A 23,951-nucleotide genomic window follows, 5' to 3' on the forward strand; every position below is an offset into this window, starting at 1 on the left:
ACCGTGCTTGGTACCAACTTTCTCTAAGTTGGCCCAAAAGGTTTTAATGAAGGGGTGGGCTCATCAGTAGGTTTAACGATGCTAAACCTTAATCCGGACCTTGTATGCTCCCCGTGAGATTATCGCCCACTGTTTGGGTATGAAACTTTATGTGAACCCAGCCTGAATTCCGCCCATTTCGCGGCATCTCCCAGTCGATGCTGACGCCTGTGTATTCGAGCCCATCCGTCACCCATTAATGGACCTGGGACCATCAAGCGCCTCTGCCCGGAAGCGGCGGTTATGAAGCTTCCTTTTGATCGTTCAGGCAAGCTAAGACTGTGACCGAAGGGTGTTGGGTTGTCCAGTTCCGGAAAATACTCACTAGCTGCACTGGACACTCCCCAGGCGTGCCGTTTGGGCTTTGAACCTTTGCAGACGTGTGACGGGAATAATACTATGTACAAATAAATACAGGGACCAAGGTGGGGCGCCACTGGAAGAGTACGGATACAGTGCGTATTGTAAGATAAAACTGTGAGTCACGCACGACGCGTCCCATTTGGAAAGTTCATCCACCCAACACATCCCACACCAGGTCGGCGGACTATAGTATCCTCCCCGCCGCTCCGCCAACCGTGAACCACCATCGCCGTCGCCGGACCCGCTATTCGCTGAATCAGTCGTCCCATCACCCATTTTGCGAGGCACGATGCAATGACAAGCGACAAATCCCGACCGCGAGGCCCCATTAAAGGACGAGAGCCACGCCCGATTGCCCACTCTTCCAACCGCTTCCAACCACGGCATTGCTGTATCCTGCGGTCGAGCGAAAGAGGATCTTGGTAATTCCTACGACATTTCCGGCCGGCGCCGCCATGGCTCCGCCCCCAAAGCCAACCGTCCCCGAGAGCCGGGGGGCTCTTCCAGCAAGCAACCCAGCCGGTCCCCCCTCGGGTCTGTCCGTGATCCCCTCGCAGTACAACTCGGAACAAGGACTACGGCAAAGTCTGAAGCACATTGGATATGATGAGGCCCGCGAAGACGGGTACCGCTTGAAAGGTATACAGCTGATTGACAGCGTCCGACGGAGCCTGCAACTGTTCGTGCTACCCCTCACCGATCATTCCCTTTGTTTGCCTGTGTTGTGCACCGACCATTGCTGACAAACGCTTTCTTAGGCCGGTGAAGACATTTGATACAGCGGCAGTCTATTACCACAAGTTCCGTGTGCGGTTCCCGAGCAACGAGTACAATTACGAAGATGTGGCGCTGGCAACGCTCTTTGTAGCATGTAAGGCCGAAGACACCATCAAGAAGTCAAAAGATATTCTCTGCGCCGCACACAACCTCAGACAACCTCACGATCACAAAACACCGGATGATAAGGTGAATATTAAGGCTACTTGGATAGTACTGGGATGGCGATAGCTAGGATAAGCTAACAAGGCACTAGATATTCGAAGCTCCCTCCCGTTTCACTGTCGGTTTAGAGCGGCACATCTTGGAAACAATAGGGTTCGATTTCCGCGTCCAATACCCACAGAAGCTTCTTGTGAAGATAATTAGAAGGATGTTTCCGCGTAACGATGAGGCAGCGCAGGAGGAGGGCGAGAAGTTCCTTCGGGTCGCGTACGATATGTCCATCGACCTCTACAAAACCTTTGCGCCTGTGAAGCAGGCTACTTTCACCCTGGTATTAGCCGTCCTAGAGCTTACTGCTCTACTCCTGGAGACCGACCCCGCGCGTGTCGCCGAGTTTCGCGACACTCCTGCTTGGCATACTCGCCGTGCACCCGTTCTCGAGACGATTTTGGATTTGCTCGACCTGTACACGCAATTTCCGAAATCGACCAAGGTTGGGCCGAGGCTGGTGGTTCAAAAGGTCATGGATGTCAAGATTGAGATTAACAATCTACTCACGAACGAAAAGCGTCAACGTCACCATGGTTGGTGTGACCGGTGCGTGTCAGACACATTGGAAACACAATCTGCCACGCCCGGCTCGGCCACCTCGCCGGCGACAAACTCATCAGCCCCCGGCAGTGGCTCGTCAAAACGTAAGAGGGCGGCTAGCGAAGGGACCCAGCGATTTGTTTTCGATGCGGATGAAGCCCGCAATGAAAAGAACCTTGTGGCTCGCTATTTTGAAGATCAATACGAAGAGCAAGAGGTGGAAGTAGAGGAACCGATTAAGGAGTCGGATTCACGTCCACCAGGACGGGGGAATTATTCATATCGTAACCAGAGCCACGGCCAAGGGGATTATGGATGGCCAGGGCACCACCGAAACAGTAGGCATGCACATCCAGGCGATCGGCATGGTCGAAGTCGGCGCGGGCATGGTTATTAAGATGGCGAAACACGGTCCAACGGTCCAGCGGTTCTGTTACATCATGAAATATTGGGAAAGGGTGTGTGGTTTCCGAATCGGACTGCTGTCTCCGTGTAGCCCTGTTTACCCCGTTCCTCACCGGAGCAATTATTGCTCCCCTTACGTTGAAAGTCTGGCTCGCGAACAACCCATTAAGCCAAGAAAGGAAGCGGCTGCGCTAATCCCGCCAATGAGAGACAGCCCCATTCCAAACTCATTCAACATTTCTGCGTATGGTTTCTCCCAGTTCATGAACCCCCCATCGGGCATCCTCAACATCAAACAATATGAGCAAAATCCTTGTCGTTCTTGGTGCTACTGGCCAACAAGGCGGCTCCGTCGCCCAGTTCGTTTTCTCCCACCCTGACCTATCAACCCGCTTCCGAGTTCGTGGCGTTACACGCGACCCAAGACAACCCGCAGCCGCAGCGCTGCGTGCGAAGGGTGCAGAAATCGCCCAAGCCAACCTCGATGACCCCGAATCTCTCCGCACGGCGTTCATAGGCGCTCATACAGTCTTCATCTCTACGGTCACCACCTACCACAGCGAAACCAAGGAGCGTGAGGTGCGCCAAGGAAAGGCCGCCGCCGACGCTGCGGTTGCTGAGGGGGCGCAGTATATCATCTACAGCACCGAGGTGCACAGTGAGGTCATCAGCGAGGGGAAGCTTTGTGTGCCGGCGTTTGACGCACGCGGTGAGGTCGAAGCGTATATCCGCTCACTCCCTATCAAGAGCGCATTTGTGGCGACCGGCTCGTTTATGCAGAATTTTGCTGGGGGCGGCATGTCGCCGCGCATGGTGGGCACTAAACTCCCTGGGGTTTATACCATGGCGAACATGTGCCCGAGGGACCGGCGGTATCCGTGGCTTGATGTGGTCGGGGATATGGGGAAATTTGTTGGGGCGATCCTGGTGGAGCCGGACAGATTCGAGGGCAAGCGATTGTACGCGGCCAGTGGGATGCATTCGTTTGCTGAGCTGGCAGAGAAGTTGACGAAGCATACGGAGAGGAAAGTACGGTATGTTCAGATCACAGATGAGCAGTTTGCGGGGTTTTTGCCGCCATCGGCAAGGGGACCGGTGGTGAAGATGTTCAAGTTCTGTACCGAATATGGGTATTACGGTCCACAGACGGAGAGCCTGGTTGAGGAGATGCGAGAGTTGATCCCGTACAAGTTGACAACGCTGGATGAGTTTATCGCGGCTAATATTACATTGGCATGACACTCTGGTACGGTAGTTTGTGGGCATAAATATTCATGGTAAAATCAACGAGCGATTCTCAAGATCCCCCGATTTCGAAGTGAACTACCTCGGTAACGACCGGGATCGCTGATCTAAGAAAGACGCGATGTGAAAGCACGAACATCGTGAAAAGCACCTTCCGTATCCATCCGAGCTAATCTTGGCCCTTTATGGCACGACGGTCACGACCTTAGTCTCCCCGATGAAGAGCACCTCATCGTCGCTGTCGTCACTGTCATTGTCCTCAATAACCACGACCTGGTCGTCTTTGATCGGACTCAGGCCCATCACACTGCCATCATCCTCCTCGGACTTGACCACCACCTGCTGATCCTGCGCAACCCCAACCGGCGCAACCCCAATCTCACCCTCATTGTCATCACGCAGGCTAGCAGTAGCGGACCGATCGTCGGCGCCAAAGACAAACGCTGTCAACTCATCCAACTCGGAGAAGGTGAAATCAACCTCCGACTTGATCTTCTCGACCGCGGCACGGTACTGCTGTGCTCGGCGTAACCTATTCTCCTTCTTTTCCTGCTCAGACCAATTGGTCTCAGCAATAAGATGCTGGACAGTAAGGGGCGTTTTGCCGCCGCTAGCCTTGCTAGTATCGGCACTGTCGTTGACGGCCACCGCATTTGTCTCGGGATCGGCTGCCTCGTCAATGTCGTGTAACCAGCAAGTCTGCATGCCGCTGTGCGCCACAATCTTGAAGTCGTAAATGGCTCGAGAGACAAGAAGGACTTCGCTGGGGTGGAGGGAAGAAGCCCTCTTTTGTGAACTAATAGGGTTGGCGTGCGCAATAACAGTGGTCACGACGGTGCTGGAGTCATCTTTCATGTGCTCGTCCTTCTGGCTACTGGGCGCATCCATCGCAATATTGTCGGTCAGAATTAGATTGTGGCCGCCAGTGATGCGGTCGAACCACTTGACCACCACGTGGTACCAATGAGACCAGAAGTAGAAAGCAGGTTCCTTGGACTCTCCGTCCGTGGTTCTGTGAGCCTCATACGAATGGGTTTCGATGAGCTGGATTGTGACAAGAAGCGTTAGACAACGTCCAGATATGAAGGGATGTGTGGGGTTGACCTACGTTGTCGACCAAGTGTTCAACGCCTAGCATTTCCAACACAGACTTGGCCACAGGCACATTGTTGCTAAGGATCGCAACCTTGATCGACTCCTGGGCCTTTGCAGCCTCCAGAAACTCTCTAGCGCCGTTACAAAGAGTCATGAGGGGCAACCCTGCGTTCTGCCAGCTCTCGAAGTACTTCTTGGCAAATGTAAGCTCCTCGTCGTCGGAAAGCTCGCGTATTCCCATGTCCTTCATCATGTCGAAAACGAGCGGCGACAGGTAGCATTCTCGGTACAGTTCTTCGCCGGTGAACAAGGGAATCTCTTCCTGGATGAGCACGCTGGTGAGAGCCATCCGAAGGCAGTCGACCAAGGCGGCCTTGCCTTCAATGATCGTGCTAAGTTCTATGAGCAACACCTTCGGTCGGGGATGAGTAACGCCCTGTTCTTCTAGCAAAGAGCGCGGCCTCTTCTGGCCAGAACCAGGAATGCCCGACATTTGGTGATACTGTTTTGCGACGATATTAGCGACCATTTATCATGGTTCAAAACAGCCAAAGAAGGGAAAAAGAGAAGTCTAATACTTTTCGCAAGATTTTGCCTAACCGACTACCAGGAGTGAAATATTTTTGACGATGCCGCGGCCGAGTCTAGGCGTGATAGGCTGATAAGTATTCTCGATGGTTGAAATGTTAAAGCCGAGTTCTTCCAAGAAGAAAGGAAGTTTCGGTTTTGAAGGGGGGATAGTTTAGGATTTACATCAGGTGCAAGAGCGTACTCAACCAAGAAGCCGTGTGAAAACAGCTAAACCTAGAACTCATACACTGTCCTTGGACCTTCCATCATGTTGTGCGTAAACACAAGAGATGTTGATTTAGCTTCCTTCGTCCCAAATATCCACAGGCAACGTGAATAATAAATTCACCTGCTGTGCTTTTCGAATCCCCACAGCTCTCTCGGTAATGCCTTCTGACTGTAAGCACTTATTTCCCCTACAGAGCCACAAGTATACTATGAATGGATGTAAAATCTTGTTAAAATCTGTTCGTTTCTTATACTCCCGTCGTTGGCCCTCGCTGGTTTCAGGGGCAAGTAGTTAAACCCTAACCCTAAGGTGGGTTCTACCACGGTCATGAGAGGGCTTTTTGGATTTTTGGGTATTATGAGCAAAATGCAGCGGGGTCAAATCGCGTCTGGCGTTCACTTCGAGAGAAAAAAGCTCCTTGCGGTCCTCCAAAGGGTGCAATATCTTCGACGAGAATTATCATTGAAGTTTACCACCGCATCTAGTCCCCTACTAACTGTGGAAGATTTGGGATCCAACGACCAACCCACGATCTGTACTTTCTAAGCTCTAAAGTCTTGTTAAAAGTCGCTGAACTGGGCCTTCGGTACTTATTGACAATGAGTAACCAAGAGGCAACAGCTTCCGCAATTGACCACCTGCGGACCATCCTCCCACAAGATGGAACCCGCGACGCTCTCATCCATTCTGTCATACCCAACCTCCTCCAAAGCATAGCCGATGTTGCACAGGCACTGCGCAACTCCCATCAAGTTTCTGCAGCTGGGACAGCCAACACCTTTGGCGATGACCGTAATTTTGTGGCCCATCTCGAGCTGAGTTTTGAATCAGATACTAACCAACTGTCTCCCAGAACTCAACGTCGACGTCATCGCCGAAAACATCATCCGCGCCACCATCGCCCAATGCCCCAGCATCGTCACGGCCAGCAGCGAAGAAGACCCCATCGAGCAGGCGGTAGAACACCACGCTACTTCATCTTCCTCCGAACAATACACCCTCGCCTTCGACCCCCTCGACGGCAGCTCCATCATCTCCGCCAACTGGACGGTCGGCGCCATCTTCTCCCTCTGGGACGGCCCTTCCGCACTCAACCAAGACCCAGCCACCCGCCAAATCGTATCCATCCTCGGCGTCTTCGGCCCACGCACCACCGCCATCGTCGCCCTCCGCGTGTCCGGCAGCCCGGTCCCCAAAACCTGTCTCGAGCTCGCCCTCGGCCCGGCAGTATCCAACCCTACCAGCGCTACCGTAACAACCCCAACCAAATGGCACCTCACTGCGCCCACACTGACCCTCGCCCCGCGGTCAAAATATTTCTCCCCCGCCAACCTGCGCATGGCAGCCGATGACCCGGCCTACATGACCTTACTAACCAGCTTCATCACACGCCGCTACACGCTCCGCTACGCGGGCGGCCTGGTGCCGGATATCGTGCATATGCTGGTGCAGGGGCAGGGTGTGTACGTGAGTCCTGTGTTGGCTGGCGGGGATGGGTCGCGAGGTCAGGCGAGTAAGCCCAAGTTGAGGAGATTGTATGAGTTGTGCCCGCTGGCGTTGGTGGTGGAGTGTGCTGGGGGCGCGGCGGTTGATCCGGTTGATGGGACGGCGGTGTTGGCGAGGGAAGTGAAGGATTGTGGGGAGAGGGGCGGCTTGTTGTGTGGAGGGAGGGAGGAGGTTGTTGAGGTGGTGAAGACGTTGTTGTCTTGAGGCGGGGTAGAGTGACCGGGTGGGGGGTTCCTGTTGGCTCGGTTGACTAGCTGTAGGGATTTTATAGATCTTGTTGTGTCGGGCGTGCTTTTGTGAAGGAAAAAATATGGGAATGTTGTAGCACACAGACTTGACTAGACAATAGTAGCAATGGTTTATTGGTTACAAGACTGAGATTACAAATAATAACAGCAACCCAAGCCGCGTTTTTAAACACCCGAGTAACGTCTCCTTGCTCCTTCTTAGCCTTTGCGTTCCGAAAGCTGGTCCTCCGAAGCATCAAAGGAGTCCCGCCTGAGCCCTGCTACGATCAATTACCCCAGAACGGGGTCATTGATGTCATCATCCTGAACGCGGCCCTCGTTGCCATGATCCTATCCCATATTGTCCGGGTCAGGAAATAAAATCCCATTTCATCATCAGGGTATGGCTATGTATCTAGGCATTCAACGCCGTAGTCCAGGTACTTCCGCCACAGTTCCAACCTGCACCGACTCAACTCTCCCTCGGTGTACCCCATCATCAGAGGATCATACACCTCCCGTTGTGCCATCGCATTTTCCATCCACAGGTCCCGCGCCGTCCCCTTCTTGGCCAAGATAAAATGCGGCGCATCGGAGGTCGTCAGAGGATATCGCACGCGATTCGGAAACGGAACAAGATGCTCCCAAAAAACTGGATATTGCGAATATAAAAGCTTCGTGGCCCTCTCACTGGCCTCTTCATCCTATACCTCTTCCACACAGCCGATGTAATTGCGCATGGCGTCGCTCATGTCGCGTAGGTAGAGGGGGGCCTCGGACTGGTCAGGGGTCGATGGTAGGGCCAGAAGACGCATGGCGAGACTGGGGGGCACGTTTCCCCACAGCGCAATCTGCTGGATGCTTCTGTGGCAGCAGGCAGCTGATAGAATGTCGGTGAAGTGGTTCTCTAGGGAGGCACAAACGTAACTGTGGATCTTGGGGCCGACAAGGTTGACACTCCCGCCGTCTCCCCGAGGGATCGCCGGTCTAGCGGTCCGGCAACAAGACTGAAAGATGACAGCCACCTCTGCATTAGCCTCCAGGGACTGGATACGCTTCAGAGCCTCGGCCCATTGACCTTTGACAGCTTCAACTGTGGTAAATGGGTAGCTGACTGTGGGGTCCTCGAAGGGGTCACCGGATGCAGACACTCTTCCTATATGCTCATCGTAGAGAGTGTGATTCTGGTGTTCCAGGTCTCCTTTCCATTCACAGAAGCACGAGAATTGGATGTTGAACCGGCGCGTGAGGGTGATATTGGATCCGAAGGTGTCCAGATCTCGGAGAGGGACACCGCCGTGGATGGTGAGGCTGCGGTACAGGAACGGCCTCGCCTCCTTCGCGATTTCCTTGCGGGTACTCAAAAGACCGATGCCTGGGTTAAATGTGGCGGGGGCAATAGGCCAAAACGGACGATACTCCCACTTCAGGGCGTACTTATAGATCCTGTGACGGATCTCCACTGGTAACCGAAGAAGAGGAAAGACCGCGACCACCTGCTCGGCCCGTTCAGGGCGAATCAGCTTGCCCATGAAGGCGGAGACAGAACAGCCACGGTATCCGCCAATGTAGATCTTTCCTTTCATCCCCCACCTGAAATACTGGGCCAGACGGGTAATGAAGTACTCCGGACAAGGATCGATGAAGCAAATCTGGGCCGAGGAAGAGAGAACTGGCAGCTGAGTCCAGAAGAGAGCCTGGTCCAAATCCCAGTGAAGGCGACAGGAGTCCGGAGGAGGAGGGTCACGCGCCCAGAGCGCTCCACCATTGCAACCATCGAAGGCAACGTTGACGCGAGATATGGGGGCGGCAGATGCTGCCAGAAGCTCGAGTACCGGGTGCCAGTTACAGGGGCCGTAGATAGAGTCGCCAGAAGACTTGCAGCTGCCTTGGCAGAAGTCGTAGATGGTGACGCTTCAAATACACTCCCTGCGCTTGGAAAGAATGAACTGCACATAGTTCAATGCCAGCTGGGCATCAGCGCCAAGATCGACTGATTCATAGAGAACTGCGATAGCCTCCTTATGAATCCTGCGGGAAACACTCAAGAGACCCAGGTCTTTGATCGGAACATGGGGTCCCATCCGGTCGATGTACTCGGATTGGTGCTTGGGCCCGCTGCCAAAAACAAGCCGATAGATGTTCTCGCGAATGTGGCGAGGGATCTTGAAGAGGCCAGGGGATTCGTCGGTGGCGTCCATCTTATCCGATAAGATTGAATGAAGACGATATATGAAAAACAGCGAAGGAACTCATTAACTCTGCAGTCTCTGATCAAATCGCACGTTAATCACTACTGACTCCGGAATTGTTGAAAGGATGCTACCCACAACTTCAAAGGCTCAAACGGTCACTTACTCTTCAAGGTCATGGACTGGGAGTCAACCCTGAGGCAATACCCGTTGCGAAGTTGAAAGGGATCCAGATCGTCAACCCACAAAGCTGAGCGGTGAGGTCGACCTGAATGGCCGTTTTTTCTAACGTCAGTATCAGAAGATAGGAAACAGACGCTTTCTCGAGGAACTGTGGACGCTTACCTTAGGCGACGAGGACGGTGCCAGATTTGGTGTTGAGCCCTCAATTTGTTCAGCCGGCGAGCAAACGCATGGGGAGAAGATCGTAAAAAGGGAATGAGGAAATTTTCAAAAGCTACAATACATTCAATTAAATAGTGTGTGCTTAGTCGTGCGGCGGAGCCTTCATTAGGGCGTGTCGGAACATGCACATCGTCACTCTTGAGCTTCTATCGGGTTCCGGAACCACGACACAATGGAACGGGTTCCAATAGGCCAACAAGGCAGAGGCAAGGGTACGGCCGGGTTGAAATGCAAAGAATATAAAGCAAAGTCTCCAAACTAGAAAAGGGGGTTGTAACTTTGAATTACCTAGGTGATTCACTGCAGTTTGAAATCGGCATTTGTCTTCTCCCAGCCCTCAACGCGGTCACCCCGAGCAGCAACCTTCTCAGACAGGCTTACTTTGAGAGCCCTTGAGCGGTCTGTGCAAAGCTCGTACATGGTCGAAAGATTGAAAAGGAGGGTGTGCGAAGACCTGCCGGAGTCGACAAGCCCTTCGAGCAACTCCTTGCCCTAGTATCCAAGTTAGCGACCAACGGCTATGGACAGGAGGCCATACACAGGCGGGAGTGACTTGCCTCTTGCATTTTGCCCAGGTAGAGCAAACAAACCGCCAGATTGACACCCACCATCTCATCATCCACCTCTTCCCACAACTCTTTCCATCTTCCCAACGCCCTCTCATACGCCCCATCAGCCATGTCACACAAAGCACCCACCACCTTCGCTTCAACCCCCCCACTCCCTTCCTGACCCCCCTCACCACCGTCCCCATCAACAATCCCCATACACCCCCTCGCAGCCTCCACATCCCCCAAATGCAACCACAACAACGCCCTCCTCACCCCAACCATCCCATCTCCATTCTTTTCCCCCCTCTCCCCCCGCATACCCCTATCCCCCAACGTACCCAAATGCACCGCCGCCCCAGCCAAATCATCCATCTCCACCAACGCCCCAGCCACCCTCACCCCCAAATCGCTCAGCCGCTCCTTCCACACTTCAGCCGCCGAATGGTCGTGTGCCGCGCGGGCGGTGGCCAGGCGTGTGCGGGCCTCGCGCGCGAGTTCGTAGTAGGACATGACGGCGCGACGGGGGTCGCCGAAGCCCAGGGCTTGGAGGCGGACGGCGAGAAGACGGAGCGACCAGGGGACGAGGTGTTGTTGTTGTTGAGGAGTGGGAGAAGGTGGGGGGTCGGTGGTGGTTATGGTCGTCTCCTGCTGTTGCTGCTGAGGCGTCGAGTCGGAAGAAAGAACGTAGTAAAAGGCTGAGTGCAGGTCCCCGAGGGCTTTGACTTCCTGTGCGGCTAGGGCGGTGCTGTCGATGAGGGTTAGGCAGGCTAGGCGAGTGTAAAGAAGGTCAAAGATCCGGGCGTGGTCAGTTGGGTCGACGGTGTTGTTGGTGAGGGTCTGGGTCGCGGCGATAGCGGCCGCGCGGAAGTGGCCTCGGGCGAGAAGGTCCGGGATCGGGGTATCCGGGGCCGGTGGGTTGGGCGGATTGCGGAAGGACGGGGGGATGTTGAGCGGCGTAAGCGGGTGGTAGATTTCGGGCCGGAGAAGATAGGAAAAGTCCTTGGGGCCATGGCGAGGCGAGGGCATTCCAGGCAGTCGCTTGCCGGTGGGCGCCGGAGAATGTGCTGGGGAGCGTGGTATCATGGGTGATCCGGGCGCGGGGCTCCGAGGATGGCTCCGAAGTGAAAGCGTGCGCTGGACCTGGTCTGCGGATAACGGTGATGCGAGCGGGCCACTTTCGAAAAACGATTTCTGTGGTTAGTGGGATGGTTGTGTTTGGTGCTGTAAAGGACGGCATCAGATGCTACAGGGAAAGTACGACTCACTCGTCATCAAGTGGCCCTTTGGTCGATGAGCGGGGTCGTGTGGCTATTGAACCTTCCTTATTAGCGGCCTTGATTGCATGAAAATCAAACCTCTTAAAGCGCCATGGTTTCACTCGTTTACGTGGAACACCCGCCACGGGCGTGTGACCGTCCAGTTGAGACCCTCAACCTGAACCACCATCGCACAAAGGAATCCGAGATCCGCCTTGCATCAATTATCCCCTTCGTCTGCACTTGCCTTTTATGCCTGATTTTGTCCGTGCATGGCCCTGAGGCGATGAATCCCGATAACTATCCATGGCAAAGGGCACACAATCTCCCGATAATTTTAGACGAAATGTGTTTGGACTTTGGAGTTCAAGGAGTGTTGCGACGAAAGGCAGCTGACGTTGAGAAAAGTGGGACATCCTGGTGTTCATGTCTCCAAAAGGCTGGCATTTAACCCTAACCCTGTTCCATTCTTGAACTTTAGGCCCCTCAAGGACCGATGAGAAGAAAGGGGGGGACAAAATCTTAGCAAATTCTTCACTAATAAATTTCCGGTTTCTAATCAATTAGGTTTATTTGGATGGCACGGATAGGTCCCTCAATTATCATGAACGTGGAAAGCAACTAAATTGTGGCTGTCGATATCACTTTGACACTTATACATTAGTTCACTTTTTGTGTTTCCACGATTAGTAGTAATTAATGCCTAACACCAATTACACAGAGAATCCCGATTTCCCACTATCCTTCCGCTCCCTCTCACAAATACTCTCAGTCCGTGAGAACTCTTTACTACCATCCCGAGGTGTATTATCCACATCTTGACCCCCCTGTGTTCCGGATGAAGCGCCCTCCTCATCCACTCGTTGGCCAGATTCGTTCAGTATGTCCATGTTGAGGTCAATCATCTGCCCTGGCGCCTTTCCGCCACCCAATCCATCTCCGGGTTCGCCACCAGACGGAATCATGAAGTCTTTCGCGCTGCCAAGCCACTCGCGGTCGAAGGCGCCCATGCCGATATATGGTCTCCAAATGTCCGTCGATGGGAGCGTACTGCGCTGGTCTTGGGATCGTCTCACCACCTTGGCGATCAACTCAGCCATGTTCATTTCGATATTGAGCTTTACCAAGTACATGAGCGGGTGGACTTGGACGTATCTAGTGGAGGAACACATATTAACCGTGAGTCAGGGACCCGGTCTTCAGCTGCAAAGAGACTCACACTGCATCATCCTTAAGAGACATGAGCCCAATGAGTAATACCTGGTCGCAAGATTCTTGGTTAGCCAGGTAACCAGGTATGTAAGCAATGTTCCGGGGAGCCCACGTCGAGAGAAATGGACAGCGTAACCATCGCCAGGTTGTATTTGTAAAGGCGGTTGTACTGCGTCAACCCGTTGGATACCAGTTTCGATTTTACCAACCACATGAAATAGGCGTTCATGCAGAAGTCGATGGCGGCGAAAATGGCCTTTTCGATCCGATCCCAAACATAGTTGATTCGCATGTAGGTGTCGTTAATTTGCAACCGAGCCGGGATCCAGATGCAAAAGACACTGATATTGACGAGGCCAATGAGAATGAGGAGACCCAATTTGAGGCGTCTTGCCTTTTTCGGATTGTACATGATGAGAGAAATTCGGTTCGCAAGGATCTGGATGAGACATTGTGTCTGTCACGTCGTTAGAATCACGACCTGCACGAGAATGCTTGCCAAGTGTTGGAGAAAGGGAACGTACCTGAACTACCCATAGAAGAACTGGATACATATTGTGAGCAAGATGAAAGCAATGGGGTACTGCCGTCAGGGGTGAGAAAACGTACGCAGCCCTAAAAAGTACCATATACTGCGTTCCAAAGTCATCAGCCAGGTATTCTTCAAGCCATCTTCGACGTAACAGTAGATAAATACCTTGGTGGGATCATCCCCAACAAATAAAACCAGCTACATACGGCCGCAGCTAGAGCTGTAGCCATCACAGCCCACAACATCACCACGTAGGTAGTCGCTCGGTGGCGTCGATGCCATGACCGGTGAGACTGGCGGACAGCCTTCGTGACGTCGAAGGCAGCGACAGCCACAGATGCCCCGAAGAAAAAGGCCGCCACTAATAGCCCAGTTCTGGTTGTAGGCTCTTCCTTGTACCAAGGAGGGACTAGCGTCCCTGTCATGATTACTTAAAACGGCATCGAGAAAAGAATAAAACGAAATAAGTATAGCTGCGACCAGCGCGCTTTCCCAGAAGTATCGTGTCCCAGCCTGCGTCGAATGAATGAGCCTTAGGCTGTTTGCCAAAGTGCGAGAGTGAACGGGGACGACCTCCTTTTATTCTAATCCATGCCGTCATTTCTCGTCTCAGCAGCAGGTTCGAGCTTCAGCGCCATAGAGGCCACTGGTGGCGCCGGGCTTTTGGGATTTAAGACGGACTGTGTGAAAAGGCAAACGGCGAAACGGTTAAGGCCATAGCGGCATCAGCGGCGGCCTGTTCTACTTCTCTTCTCTCGGATTCGAAACCGAAAGCCGAACCACAAGGCAGCTGGGACAAGCCACCGTGGCTGTTCGAAGGCTCTGGCGCGCGCGAATGTGGCGACATGACCTCATTTTCGGCGAGAGCTAATAGCTAGAGGTGGTCACCCGCCACAACATCACCGAGTCAGTCGTGACGGCCCCACGCGCAACACGGACGGCGCACGGTGAAGGTCATGATTGGGCGGCCGTTTCCAGCTCTACTTGTTTGTGGATAGGCTCATGGTTCTGGACTCTAATTATCATACCCAAGTTTTGTTTCGAACGGAGCCAAGACCGAATCCGAAGCCAGTCAAGGTCATGACACCAAACATCAATATTAGGGGTACCCCTGGCAAGGCAGTGGAAAACTTGGAGCCGTGTTCAACGCGGTGGCAATGCTTAGATGGCAAAATATACATGTTGCAAAAGCTATGGACAGATACACATGGGCACATAAGGTATGTACACACAAGAAAAGAAGTATAAACGAATAAACAATACTCAGGCATCGCCGGTAAGGCAAACGCGAGACCATAATCGGGGCCCCAGTTGCCTCCTGGTGTATCCAAGCCCCAAGAACCAAAAATATAACACAGTCGAAAGGTAAAAGTCCAGCTTAGAAAGTCGAGGCGGCGATATTTCGGTCATAATTCGGACTCAACCCAACAACGCCGACACGACGCTGTCGAGCCAGCCTTGATTGGCGTACACCTGCGACATGTCCCTGCTATTCGTTAGCGATCACCTTCGAGACTGTGAAACAGCCCAGGAAATCCTGAAGCTTGGGTGGAAGGCTCAAAAAGGGGCAAAGCTTACCAAGACATAACGCCTCCAAAGCTCTCAAACTTCTTGGAGTATGCAAGCATCTGCTGCAGCTGTTCTCCTTCAACATACCCCATACCGGCAGCCGTAGAACTCCCAGGCAAGCCCACCAGGACCTTGATCCCGGGGTTGGTGGTCACGTTCTTGGCCCACTCGTCCCTGTCATGGAGGTCAGCAATCCCGTTATTCCCGTCTCGAATATCAGGAGACGTGTGGTAGGTAGACGTACCAGGTTTCAAAGTTGTACTGCCCAGGCTCCTGGTCGCCACTCTGATAAGCCGACGCAGCGCAGTAGTTGTTGTAAAACTGCACGCCCACATAATCAAAGCCACCCGCATCCAACATCTCACCCATCGCAGCGTCCGGGAAGGGGCATTGCGGCGCAGCCGACAGCAAGAACTTACGACCGGCCTTCCCAGCATCGCTGCCATCCATGTTGGACCGCAGGGCACCTGCAAACTCGGCCATGTGTGCCGAGGAAGCCTCCAGGTCCATGTCGAAGCCGTCGACGGTGGCGTTGCCGAACGGTCGGAGGACGTCAGAGTCAGAGTCGTCCGTGAAGCCTGGTGGTGCCGGGCCGAACATGGCCCAAATGGTGGCCGCCCAGGTCTGGGCCTCCTCGGCGGAGGCGAACCCTCCTTCGGTGTAAGTGGCGCCGCCGATAGAGAGGAGGATGGACTTGTTGAGGGATTGGCATATTTGGATGTCCTCTCTGTTTGTTTGCGACGTCAGTATTAGTCCGTGGTAGGATGGTGAGAGTTGAGATGGGATCATGATCAGGGGTTCAGGGGAAATCGAAGGAGGGCTACGTACTCAATCTGGGGGCAGCGGAGAAGCTGAGAGTCGGGGAATGCAGTGCAGTTGTCGCTCGCACTAGCAAAGTTCACCGTTGTCGGGTTCTTGATCACGTTAAGGAACGCCAACGGGATGATATTGATGGGGCTGTCTAAGAGGCATGTGTTAATTTACGAATCACAATCCTCCTAAGCAGCGCAGATGAACTCTTACCGGCACAATACTCTGCGAGACGCAGCTGGCCACCCTGTTTATTAACTGAATTCTGGCCTTTACCAAGTCAGCGAGAAGGCTCAGACATCATGGCAAACCGTAGACCTACCCCAGTAAATCGCGATGTTGTCCGTCGCCGACGGATTGAAGCCAGCGAGAGCACCAGGCAGACTCGCAGCAAGGCCACCAAGGGCCGCAACAACACGTTGTGAAATCATTGTACAAAGAAGTAAGGTACAAGAATGAATTGAAGAAATCGTCCAGGTGTGAAGGCCTTTACACACTACTGTCTTTCTCAACACCCAACCAACGTAACCCCTTTTACAAGACCGGACATCAGTCAGTCTTATAGAGACTTGGACCGACAGCAAGGTCACCCGATTTGCAACCTCTCCCTATCCCTCGGTGGCCCATTTTCACAGGACTTGGTATGCGACGTTGCAAACACCGGACATGTTCCATCTTCAACGGGAACAAGAACTTTTAGAAGATCCACCTTCAAGTCCACACGACTGTCCCTCTCGCGCAAATGACAGAAGTCATAGGCCGCCAAAAGGGCCAATGTCAAGCGGGAAAGGAACTTGGGGTGGGTCGGGGTATCAAGCTGTGAGGCTGCCCCCTGGGTAATCTAAATGCAGGTACCCAAAGAGCCTCGTTAGCGAGGCAACAGCTTCGACAAAGGGGCTGTCGGTGGGCGTTTGTTGCTGCCTGGTGAATCCGATACAACGATGCTTTGGAGGGTCACATCCACTGTCCACACTCTTTTGTCGGTCTTGTGCTCTTGTCTTGAGAGCTTTCTGCTTCTGTACAGCTGTTGAGACATAGAAAAACGTGATTAATTAATCAGGTGAGATACCATAACTTAGAGACCAATCCAGAACCCCAAAACAAGATGACCCTGGCTTAACCCGTCGGTTTTATACCAGGTGTCAAAACTTCTATTCGCATCGGTCGTGTGCAAGCTCCATTGAGAATTTTCCACCCGTGGACTTTCTCCCCTCCACAATGCAACGCTATCTAGATTGGACATTCTTTGAGTTCCTCAGCTAGGTTTCAGTGCAAAAGGGGCAGTTGCCAGTAACCGCCAACAGGCCGGTAACGGGCCGAACAAGCTGCCTATTCCGGAATGGGAGGGAGGGGGAGGTTGTATCCTGAGACAACAACTTTTTGGGGTAGCGTGAGTGAAATCCCCCTATCACAAGAACGATGTGGCCAATGACCACGCGCAGGCCTGATGGACCACGTTTACCTGGTGATAAATCGCACATGGCCTTTCCTGTCGATCCCCAACACCCTGGGGAGATCTTGCTATCTTTAAACAATGATTGTGGAGGGGGGCGCGGGGAGATCATTGAGATGGCAACCTGACCCGGGGCACTCGTCTGATTATGGGGTTTGATCCGCTGCTGCGATGGAGTGTCTTCAGGACCGGTGAGTTTCGGCCGCGATGTTTGACCAAAGGAGCGGCCACTTGAACAGCTCACCGTAGGTAACCCCGAGGAATTCGCAACGTTACAAAATATCCGGTAGCGCCGAAGCCCATTAAACCCTCTTTACAACAGTATCAATCGCCGTGGAGGACACTGGCTAGGCTCCGGAGTTGACCAATGATTACCACCACAGCTTGGGAGTGGCATCTGTTGTTATTTTCTCATCTGCAGAAGTGCAACCAGAGCACTTCAAGCCAAATGCGCTGTAACGTGTCTGACAGGTACTATGTAATGATAAGGGGACTTGAGCGGCCAAGTGCCTTCGGGTTTAACAGTTACTGAAATGTCCTGTCTCATGAGGCTCTATTATTCTGTGAAGTGGGATATTAGGACCAGAACGTCACATCAGGTGTCCATCTGTGTTGGATCTCTGACGGTGAGCTACCTGGGGATAAAAGGGAATGAAAATTCATGGGGAAACAAGAATAAACTAACAACCCACCTAGGTAGGAAGATTCAACAACGAAAGGGCGTGGCAACAGGTGAAGGACTGGTCTTGGGACATACAAGAGGATGAAAGAATGAAAGAAATCAGAAGAAAAGAGAAAAGGAAAGGGTCTAGATCGCAACGTATGAGGTAGGGTCCAATATATGGAAATGACGAATGGGTGGGAGTGGTCTGGACCCAGGACTAAGCTACGCCGAGCCGTTGTGCTAACCAATACCCAGCCTACCTATCTATATCGGGTACATTTATATTCCAGGCAGACTATGGCAGCTTTGCATAACGGAATACGGTCTCTAAGTGTGTTTCAAAAGTTTTCGTATTCCCAAGCCCTTGCTACTCTGGGTACCTAGGTATTGTCACTATCGGCTGCAACATCAATCGTGACCCGAGTTTTCAAACCGATTAAATCCATCGGGCAGTATCTCCGAATTCACCCTATGTTGTTGATAACTGTCCCAAGTAGGACTACACCCGCCACCTCCCTAAAACACATTAAAGGTGCCAAACTTAGTAACAGTCGACGTCACGGATTCAATGTTGGCGGCAAATTCCCCACATCACTTAACGGACGACCAATGCTTGCAGACAATGTATAACAAAAGCTTAAGTTAGTGTGGTATGGAGAATAGTCAATCATAGGTAAGGTAGTAATGGTCAACCCCGGAAAGGGGGTAACGTTCAAAGTAAAAGAGGGAAAGGGAGCACTGGGGTGTAATGGTCGCGAGGTATAATTCGGGAGAATAGGCCGCAAGATCACGGCTGAGGAATATTATGGCAACAATCTAGGAGTAGGAACGTATGATTAATCGTTAAATTTCGAACAGGCCATGTTGTCAAAAGTCCGGAGTAGAGAGTTGCGCTACCCACCCGATCAGTGCTAACCGACCAAACGACAGCCCCGAGGATGGCGCGCTTGTGTGACAGGATTGAATTTGTGCCTACAGTTGGCACCAGGTGGATGTTCCTTCCGGTCGGCATAAGAAAAAAAGGGGGGTTACAAAATGGAGGACTGAAAACACCGTACAAGGTGTCGGGAATTATCGGATAATTCGTAGCCCAAGCGATTTATATACATACCTAATTACATGACATAAGAGCTCGATTTGCCGATGGCCTCGGGAATTGCTCCGCTCCAGTCTCGAGGCTGGCCCTCTGGGATCACACGGGACAACTCCCGTCTCCATACAACCAAGTCTTCCAAGCTTTTCATCGATCTTGGACCGAAAATGATGAAAATACAGGAAAAGGAAGGAACGGGGCGTGGCGAGCTGGTGGAAAGCTGCTCTAGGCCCCTGCCCTGACCAGAGCGGTCGAGTGGCTTCATCGCCCTTGCCCTTTCCTTTCGAGCTCGAAAACACCACTTCAGCCGGTCCTTCCATTTGAATGACCGCACAGGAGCTTTCGCCAGTCCACCAAAACAATTAATGGGAGCGGGATATCATGTTGCTCGTTTACCCGCTGCTGCCCCCCTCTCAGCGTGTGCAATCACCACATCACCAACCAGCCCTTGCAGTCAAAGGTACCCATTCATTGTCTACCTTGGTTCACTTGAAATGCCTGATGAGGCTAAACATGTGGAAGGCAACAAAAGCCCTACCTGGTACGACATCGTTGACAGCCGCCTTTTTCCCGGATCATCTTCTCCCACACCGCGGTCTTTCGCCCGGGACAATACCAGACGAAGAGGTCAGCCTCGGAAACTGAGGGCACCACGATTTTTTCGCATTCAACCTCAGCCTTTCGGAGATCTTATCTATCTCTGGCTTTCGGACCTAAAGGACCGGGATGAGATGGTAAGATTCCTTCAAAGGGTTGATGTGCACCCACGAATCGATCAGCCTGCTGCAAGCCAGGACCACGATGGGAAAGCGCACGAAGATCACGAACCAAACGCAGAAGGTTGGCATCCGGCAGCAACCGCCTCCCGCCGCGCAGAATAATGTTCAACGGCACATCATAACGGGTTCTTCATCGGCTCCCACCTTCACGACGGCCGGACATAGTCACATAGGGATCGGGATTTGGATCTGACCGTGGTAATCTTGAAAAATGTCGAAGATATGCGGGCCAATGGCTGCGCTCCTACCGGCCCCCTGTGGTTCGCTTGCGGTTATGTACCTCTGGGATCAGCGTTGACGCAACTTTGTTTGTGTGCGCGCCCACGACGAAAGGGTGTGTTGCGCGGAGCGTGGTGAAATCCGCAACCTTGTGTGCTAACGTTGGTGGCGCCAGATTCGTTTCCGTGAGGCGCCCAGCTAGTTCCGCCCGCATGAATCATAGAATTAGGCAGGGCCAAGCATAGAGAAGCCGAAAGCTGGAAACCTGGGAACCGTAATTATCTCCCAAGGCGTAATTCCTGCCCGCCACCCCGTTTATCATTATTTTCATGACCTCACGCCATATCGTCCCGCCTTCAGACCATTTATCGCATCAAGACAACCCGGATCGTGGGCGAAGCTGATATCAGTCGACGCGTCGGCACCGCCAGGCCCTCCGACGACACTCCGACGTGGTACGCTAAGCTGATTACCCAGGCACCCTGGTGTCGAGCGATCAACCAGAGGGCGGTTGCGAGCTCGTCCGTGGATGTGAATCCGCCAGACAGACTACCGCAGTCTGGCCCTTCCGAGCCCAAGAAACATGCCCGCAAAGGTAGTGATATTCGGGTCTCTCAGTCCCTCAGTGTCGATACATCGAGGGAACTTGCTCGTCGTTGGGTGCGAGGTTTTGAATCATTTATTTGTGTGACATCCCGTCTCAAGCGACGGCAAAGGCTAAATGGTCTGCAAGGAAGGCCGAGGTCACCCCCTGCGCGTCTGTTTATCGCGATGTCCTCCACCGAATTCGTTGCTTCCAAGCGACTTCCAAAACTTCGATGCCAATTCATCAATGTCCAACATATCCGTGTTCGAGCAACGGCGTCAATTTGGCCGCTCTGGCCCCTCCCCCCTCTTCTCGAACTGGTAAAGGATCCGGTAGTGAACGCTCGGCTAAAACCGCGCCAAGGAACAATCCCGTCAACGCGGCCAGGAACCAGGATCCACAGCCGAGAGATCGTCAGGCCAAATACCGGAATAAAAGTGGGCAGGGGGGGGGCGTGAAGGCTTTGGATTAATTGCTGCCACGGCGCGCGCTTTGAGTTTCGCGCCGCACTTTCCACCAGTAGTGGCTGACCAGGTCTGCGGGAACGGCTGTCGTCTACTGTAAATTGTACGGACGTTAACTAGCGCAATAAGAGACGGCTTGAAACTCATCGTCGGGAAGCCGCAGTTGCATGAATCATGAGGGCCAGAACAAGCTAGACAACCAGGTCTTGCCAACCGTGGGAGCTGGCAGGAGAGGCAAACCCTTCTCGGTCGTTCCGAGAACAGGTTGAGCGACTGCCTGATTCTTCCGCCTGTGGTGTTGGCGCCTGGTACATAGTACACTAGGGAGTGCCGTTGATCACCCTCCTCCATCATTTCTTCGCTGCATGGGGCCGCTTTTCTTACGTCCCGATTATATTGGGCCCTTCACAAGCCCCCGAGCCGCTCGGAGTCTTCCGAGCCCTTCTCAGGCCTTCGATGTCGGTGGTCGCCCGGGGCTTCCATGACGCTGGACATTGTTGGTTGGCAAAGAGCGTTACACTCTCCCTATCTTGCAAGGGTGGCCTACAGTTTCAGTGCCGAGGGCGATGTCACCGAATATGTCCGCCGCGTCGATTCGTGGAAAGTGATGGGCAATGATCAATATCGACATCCTGGAGTGCCTGGCGTGGCCCATCGCCATCCGGCCCGACAATCGCACCACGCCAGACAGCCAGTCGCTTGGAAAAATACGCCCCCAGGGGGCAACATGCGAGCCAGGACTCAAGATCGACCTCCCAGATGCCGTCCGGGTGGCTAACCTCCGTTGACAGAAGGCCGTGGATAGGTATATAATTTGAATCTCAAACCTCTTCGGACACACTTTCTCTTCCCCGATCCATCCCTGATCTGAGCGACGACAGCTTCAGCGTCCTTCTTTCAGACGACATCCAACTGAACTCCACTCTCTTGAACCGAAGAAGAAAATAATCTTCTTTCTCGCCGACGTATCAACATGACTCGCCTTCTCGTCACTCTTCTCGCCGCGGCGGCTGCCGTCAACGCCGTGCCCGTTGCCCAAGGCGGCGGCGACGCCCCGACCCCGACGGCCACCAACCTGCCCTCGTGGCCCACTCCAACTGGCACCGTCCCGCCCTTCCCCTTCCCGACTGGCGGTGAGGGCCCCGGTGGCCCTGGTGGCCCCGGCGGTCCTGGCGGTCCGGGAGGCCCCGGAGGTCCTGCTCCGACCGGTGGCTGGCCCGGCTGGGGCGGCCACGGCCACCACGAACGCCGCCAGGCTTGGCCTACCGGTGGCTGGCCCGGCTGGGGTGGCCACGGACACGACGAGCCCCGTCAAGCTCGGCCTACCGGTGGTTGGCCCGGCTGGGGCGGCCACGGCCACCACGAACGCCGCCAGGCTTGGCCCACCGGTGGCTGGCCCGGCTGGCCTGGCAACGGCGGCGGTAACGGCGGTGCTCCCCCGGCCTGGCCCACCGCTTGGCCCGGTCAGGGCGGCAACGAGCCCCCTGCGTGGCCCCCCAAGCGCCACGGCTCGCGCGACGCGCCGTTGAAGGAGGAACAGTAAAGAGGAGGACGAAACCTGAAACAGAATGATGGGACCATTGAGAGGATGGGAGGATGGTGCCAGGGTTAACGGGGGCGGGGGACGATTCATAAGACTGGACTCCGCCTTCAAACATCACGCCTCATGACGACCGCGACGATATGATACCCAACCCGTGGGCCCGGTCTGGTCGATAAACTGTGGGGAGCCCTGGGCGAGCACGCCGGAAGTGAGGAGAAAGGTGCAGCCAAGAGGAAGGGAGGTGGGAGGGTTTCTAATGATGAACGTGGGTGTCTTGGGTTAAACCCCATCATACCCTGTATTTACAATCTTTGATTTTTCATTTCTTGTTGTTCAGCTCTTGTTCTCGACGCACACTCAATACCTTGGCGATGGTGGCAGGGACGAGGAGAGGCTCGGGATTAAGTGTTGGATAGCTGGTCCGCCTGTGCAATATTCCCTTGCGAATTGTTTCGCTTCAGTATATATACTGCTTCTCTTGAAGTGTCGTTGCTATGACTGCTATCCAGTCCTAAAGCCGTGATTTGATTGTTGGAATAATGTGCTTAATATGGCCACTTACACGTTTTCGGGGCTTGGCACTCGACCCGTTACCAACACGACCTCCAGTTCGGCAACCTTAATCAATTAACCTTATGCTTTCATATCGTCCCAATTTCTGCGTTGCAATCCTCGTGCCCAGTTTCATGCCCAACCCGTGGGTCTGTCGAAGACGTTCGAGAAGACCCTGAAGAATGAGCACCCTTCGCAATGTCAGACACACTTCACTAATATACAACCTGTGACAGCACCGCATGCGTTCCAACCCAGTCGCTGTCCAGGCTCGCCTAACATGTTGCCTGGCGCCTATAAACATTACAACGCTGGGAAGTTGGCATGTAATGTGGCCTGATACCGGGCAACCGTCGGGGTGGTGAATTCCTAGGATCGAAGAGAGATAATCCAACCCTAATTTCTAATCAAAGCCTCGCTCCGAGTTAAAGAACTCTAAGGAGGTTACAAGAGATATAGAGGCTTAAATATGATTTATCTCCAAAACGTATCCTTTATTTTACATTCTTCCGTTTCGGTGCCGTTGTTTTTCTTTGTCTTGTTTGACAAGTACTTGGGGCATAATTAAGAAATTCAGAGTCTACCGTTTTGTTTTAATTTCATCAGGCAATTGAGGGAGTTGAGACTTTTTTTTTTGAAAAAAAAAAAAAAATTAAGGTGTAGGTCACGAGGAAGGGTTCAAAGTGAATTGGACCAAAAAAAGTCGCCAAAAGGACACAAGAATTACGACAACAGAACAGATCAGAATAGAAATCACTGAAGCAAGTTCAATCAGGAGTTACCAGGGGAGCTCGAGCTCAACACCCCGCTCCGTTCAGCCCATTCCGAAAACAGACAACCCCCACCTCCTTCCCTTCCC

General features: G+C 53.3%; 8 protein-coding genes across 8 annotated transcripts; 4 read left to right on the forward strand and 4 right to left on the reverse strand.

The window, feature by feature from the left end:
• Nucleotides 1-857: 857 nt before the first annotated feature.
• Nucleotides 858-2,332, forward strand: C8A04DRAFT_10118 (uncharacterized protein; the record flags this gene model as incomplete). The annotated part of the gene is made up of 3 exons (XM_062776470.1): nt 858-1,081; nt 1,161-1,368; nt 1,436-2,332. 3 exons carry the CDS (start codon nt 858-860, stop codon nt 2,330-2,332), a joined length of 1,329 nt encoding a protein of 442 aa, XP_062639309.1.
• A 308-nt stretch (nt 2,333-2,640) lies between these two features.
• C8A04DRAFT_10144 (uncharacterized protein) lies at nt 2,641-3,579 on the forward strand (the record flags this gene model as incomplete). Its single annotated transcript, XM_062776480.1, has 1 exon — nt 2,641-3,579. One exon carries the CDS (start codon nt 2,641-2,643, stop codon nt 3,577-3,579), a length of 939 nt encoding a protein of 312 aa, XP_062639310.1.
• Nucleotides 3,580-3,768: 189 nt separating this feature from the next.
• C8A04DRAFT_26099 (uncharacterized protein) lies at nt 3,769-5,173 on the reverse strand (the record flags this gene model as incomplete). The annotated part of the gene is made up of 2 exons (XM_062779797.1): nt 3,769-4,629; nt 4,694-5,173. 2 exons carry the CDS (start codon nt 5,171-5,173, stop codon nt 3,769-3,771), a joined length of 1,341 nt encoding a protein of 446 aa, XP_062639311.1.
• Nucleotides 5,174-6,078: 905 nt separating this feature from the next.
• Nucleotides 6,079-7,189, forward strand: C8A04DRAFT_35245 (sedoheptulose-1,7-bisphosphatase; the record flags this gene model as incomplete). Its single annotated transcript, XM_062783097.1, has 2 exons — nt 6,079-6,271; nt 6,333-7,189. The coding sequence occupies 2 exons, from the start codon at nt 6,079-6,081 to the stop codon at nt 7,187-7,189; spliced, it is 1,050 nt and encodes a 349-aa protein (XP_062639312.1).
• A 727-nt stretch (nt 7,190-7,916) lies between these two features.
• C8A04DRAFT_26101 (uncharacterized protein) lies at nt 7,917-9,413 on the reverse strand (the record flags this gene model as incomplete). Its single annotated transcript, XM_062779798.1, has 2 exons — nt 7,917-9,100; nt 9,137-9,413. The coding sequence occupies 2 exons, from the start codon at nt 9,411-9,413 to the stop codon at nt 7,917-7,919; spliced, it is 1,461 nt and encodes a 486-aa protein (XP_062639313.1).
• A 693-nt stretch (nt 9,414-10,106) lies between these two features.
• C8A04DRAFT_10092 (uncharacterized protein) lies at nt 10,107-13,785 on the reverse strand (the record flags this gene model as incomplete). The annotated part of the gene is made up of 7 exons (XM_062776463.1): nt 10,107-10,282; nt 10,348-11,534; nt 11,626-11,681; nt 12,477-12,771; nt 12,836-12,876; nt 12,941-13,222; nt 13,594-13,785. 7 exons carry the CDS (start codon nt 13,783-13,785, stop codon nt 10,107-10,109), a joined length of 2,229 nt encoding a protein of 742 aa, XP_062639314.1.
• Nucleotides 13,786-14,779: 994 nt separating this feature from the next.
• On the reverse strand, nt 14,780-16,170 carry C8A04DRAFT_10171 (uncharacterized protein; the record flags this gene model as incomplete). The annotated part of the gene is made up of 6 exons (XM_062776490.1): nt 14,780-14,846; nt 14,939-15,103; nt 15,174-15,656; nt 15,758-15,890; nt 15,953-16,009; nt 16,062-16,170. The coding sequence occupies 6 exons, from the start codon at nt 16,168-16,170 to the stop codon at nt 14,780-14,782; spliced, it is 1,014 nt and encodes a 337-aa protein (XP_062639315.1).
• Nucleotides 16,171-21,970: 5,800 nt separating this feature from the next.
• On the forward strand, nt 21,971-22,540 carry C8A04DRAFT_26105 (uncharacterized protein; the record flags this gene model as incomplete). The annotated part of the gene is made up of 1 exon (XM_062779799.1): nt 21,971-22,540. The coding sequence occupies one exon, from the start codon at nt 21,971-21,973 to the stop codon at nt 22,538-22,540; it is 570 nt and encodes a 189-aa protein (XP_062639316.1).
• Nucleotides 22,541-23,951: the final 1,411 nt, after the last annotated feature.

Source organism: Dichotomopilus funicola, assembly GCF_033296635.1.
Source record: "Dichotomopilus funicola strain CBS 141.50 unplaced genomic scaffold C8A04scaffold_11, whole genome shotgun sequence".
Lineage (NCBI taxonomy): Eukaryota > Fungi > Ascomycota > Sordariomycetes > Sordariales > Chaetomiaceae > Dichotomopilus > Dichotomopilus funicola.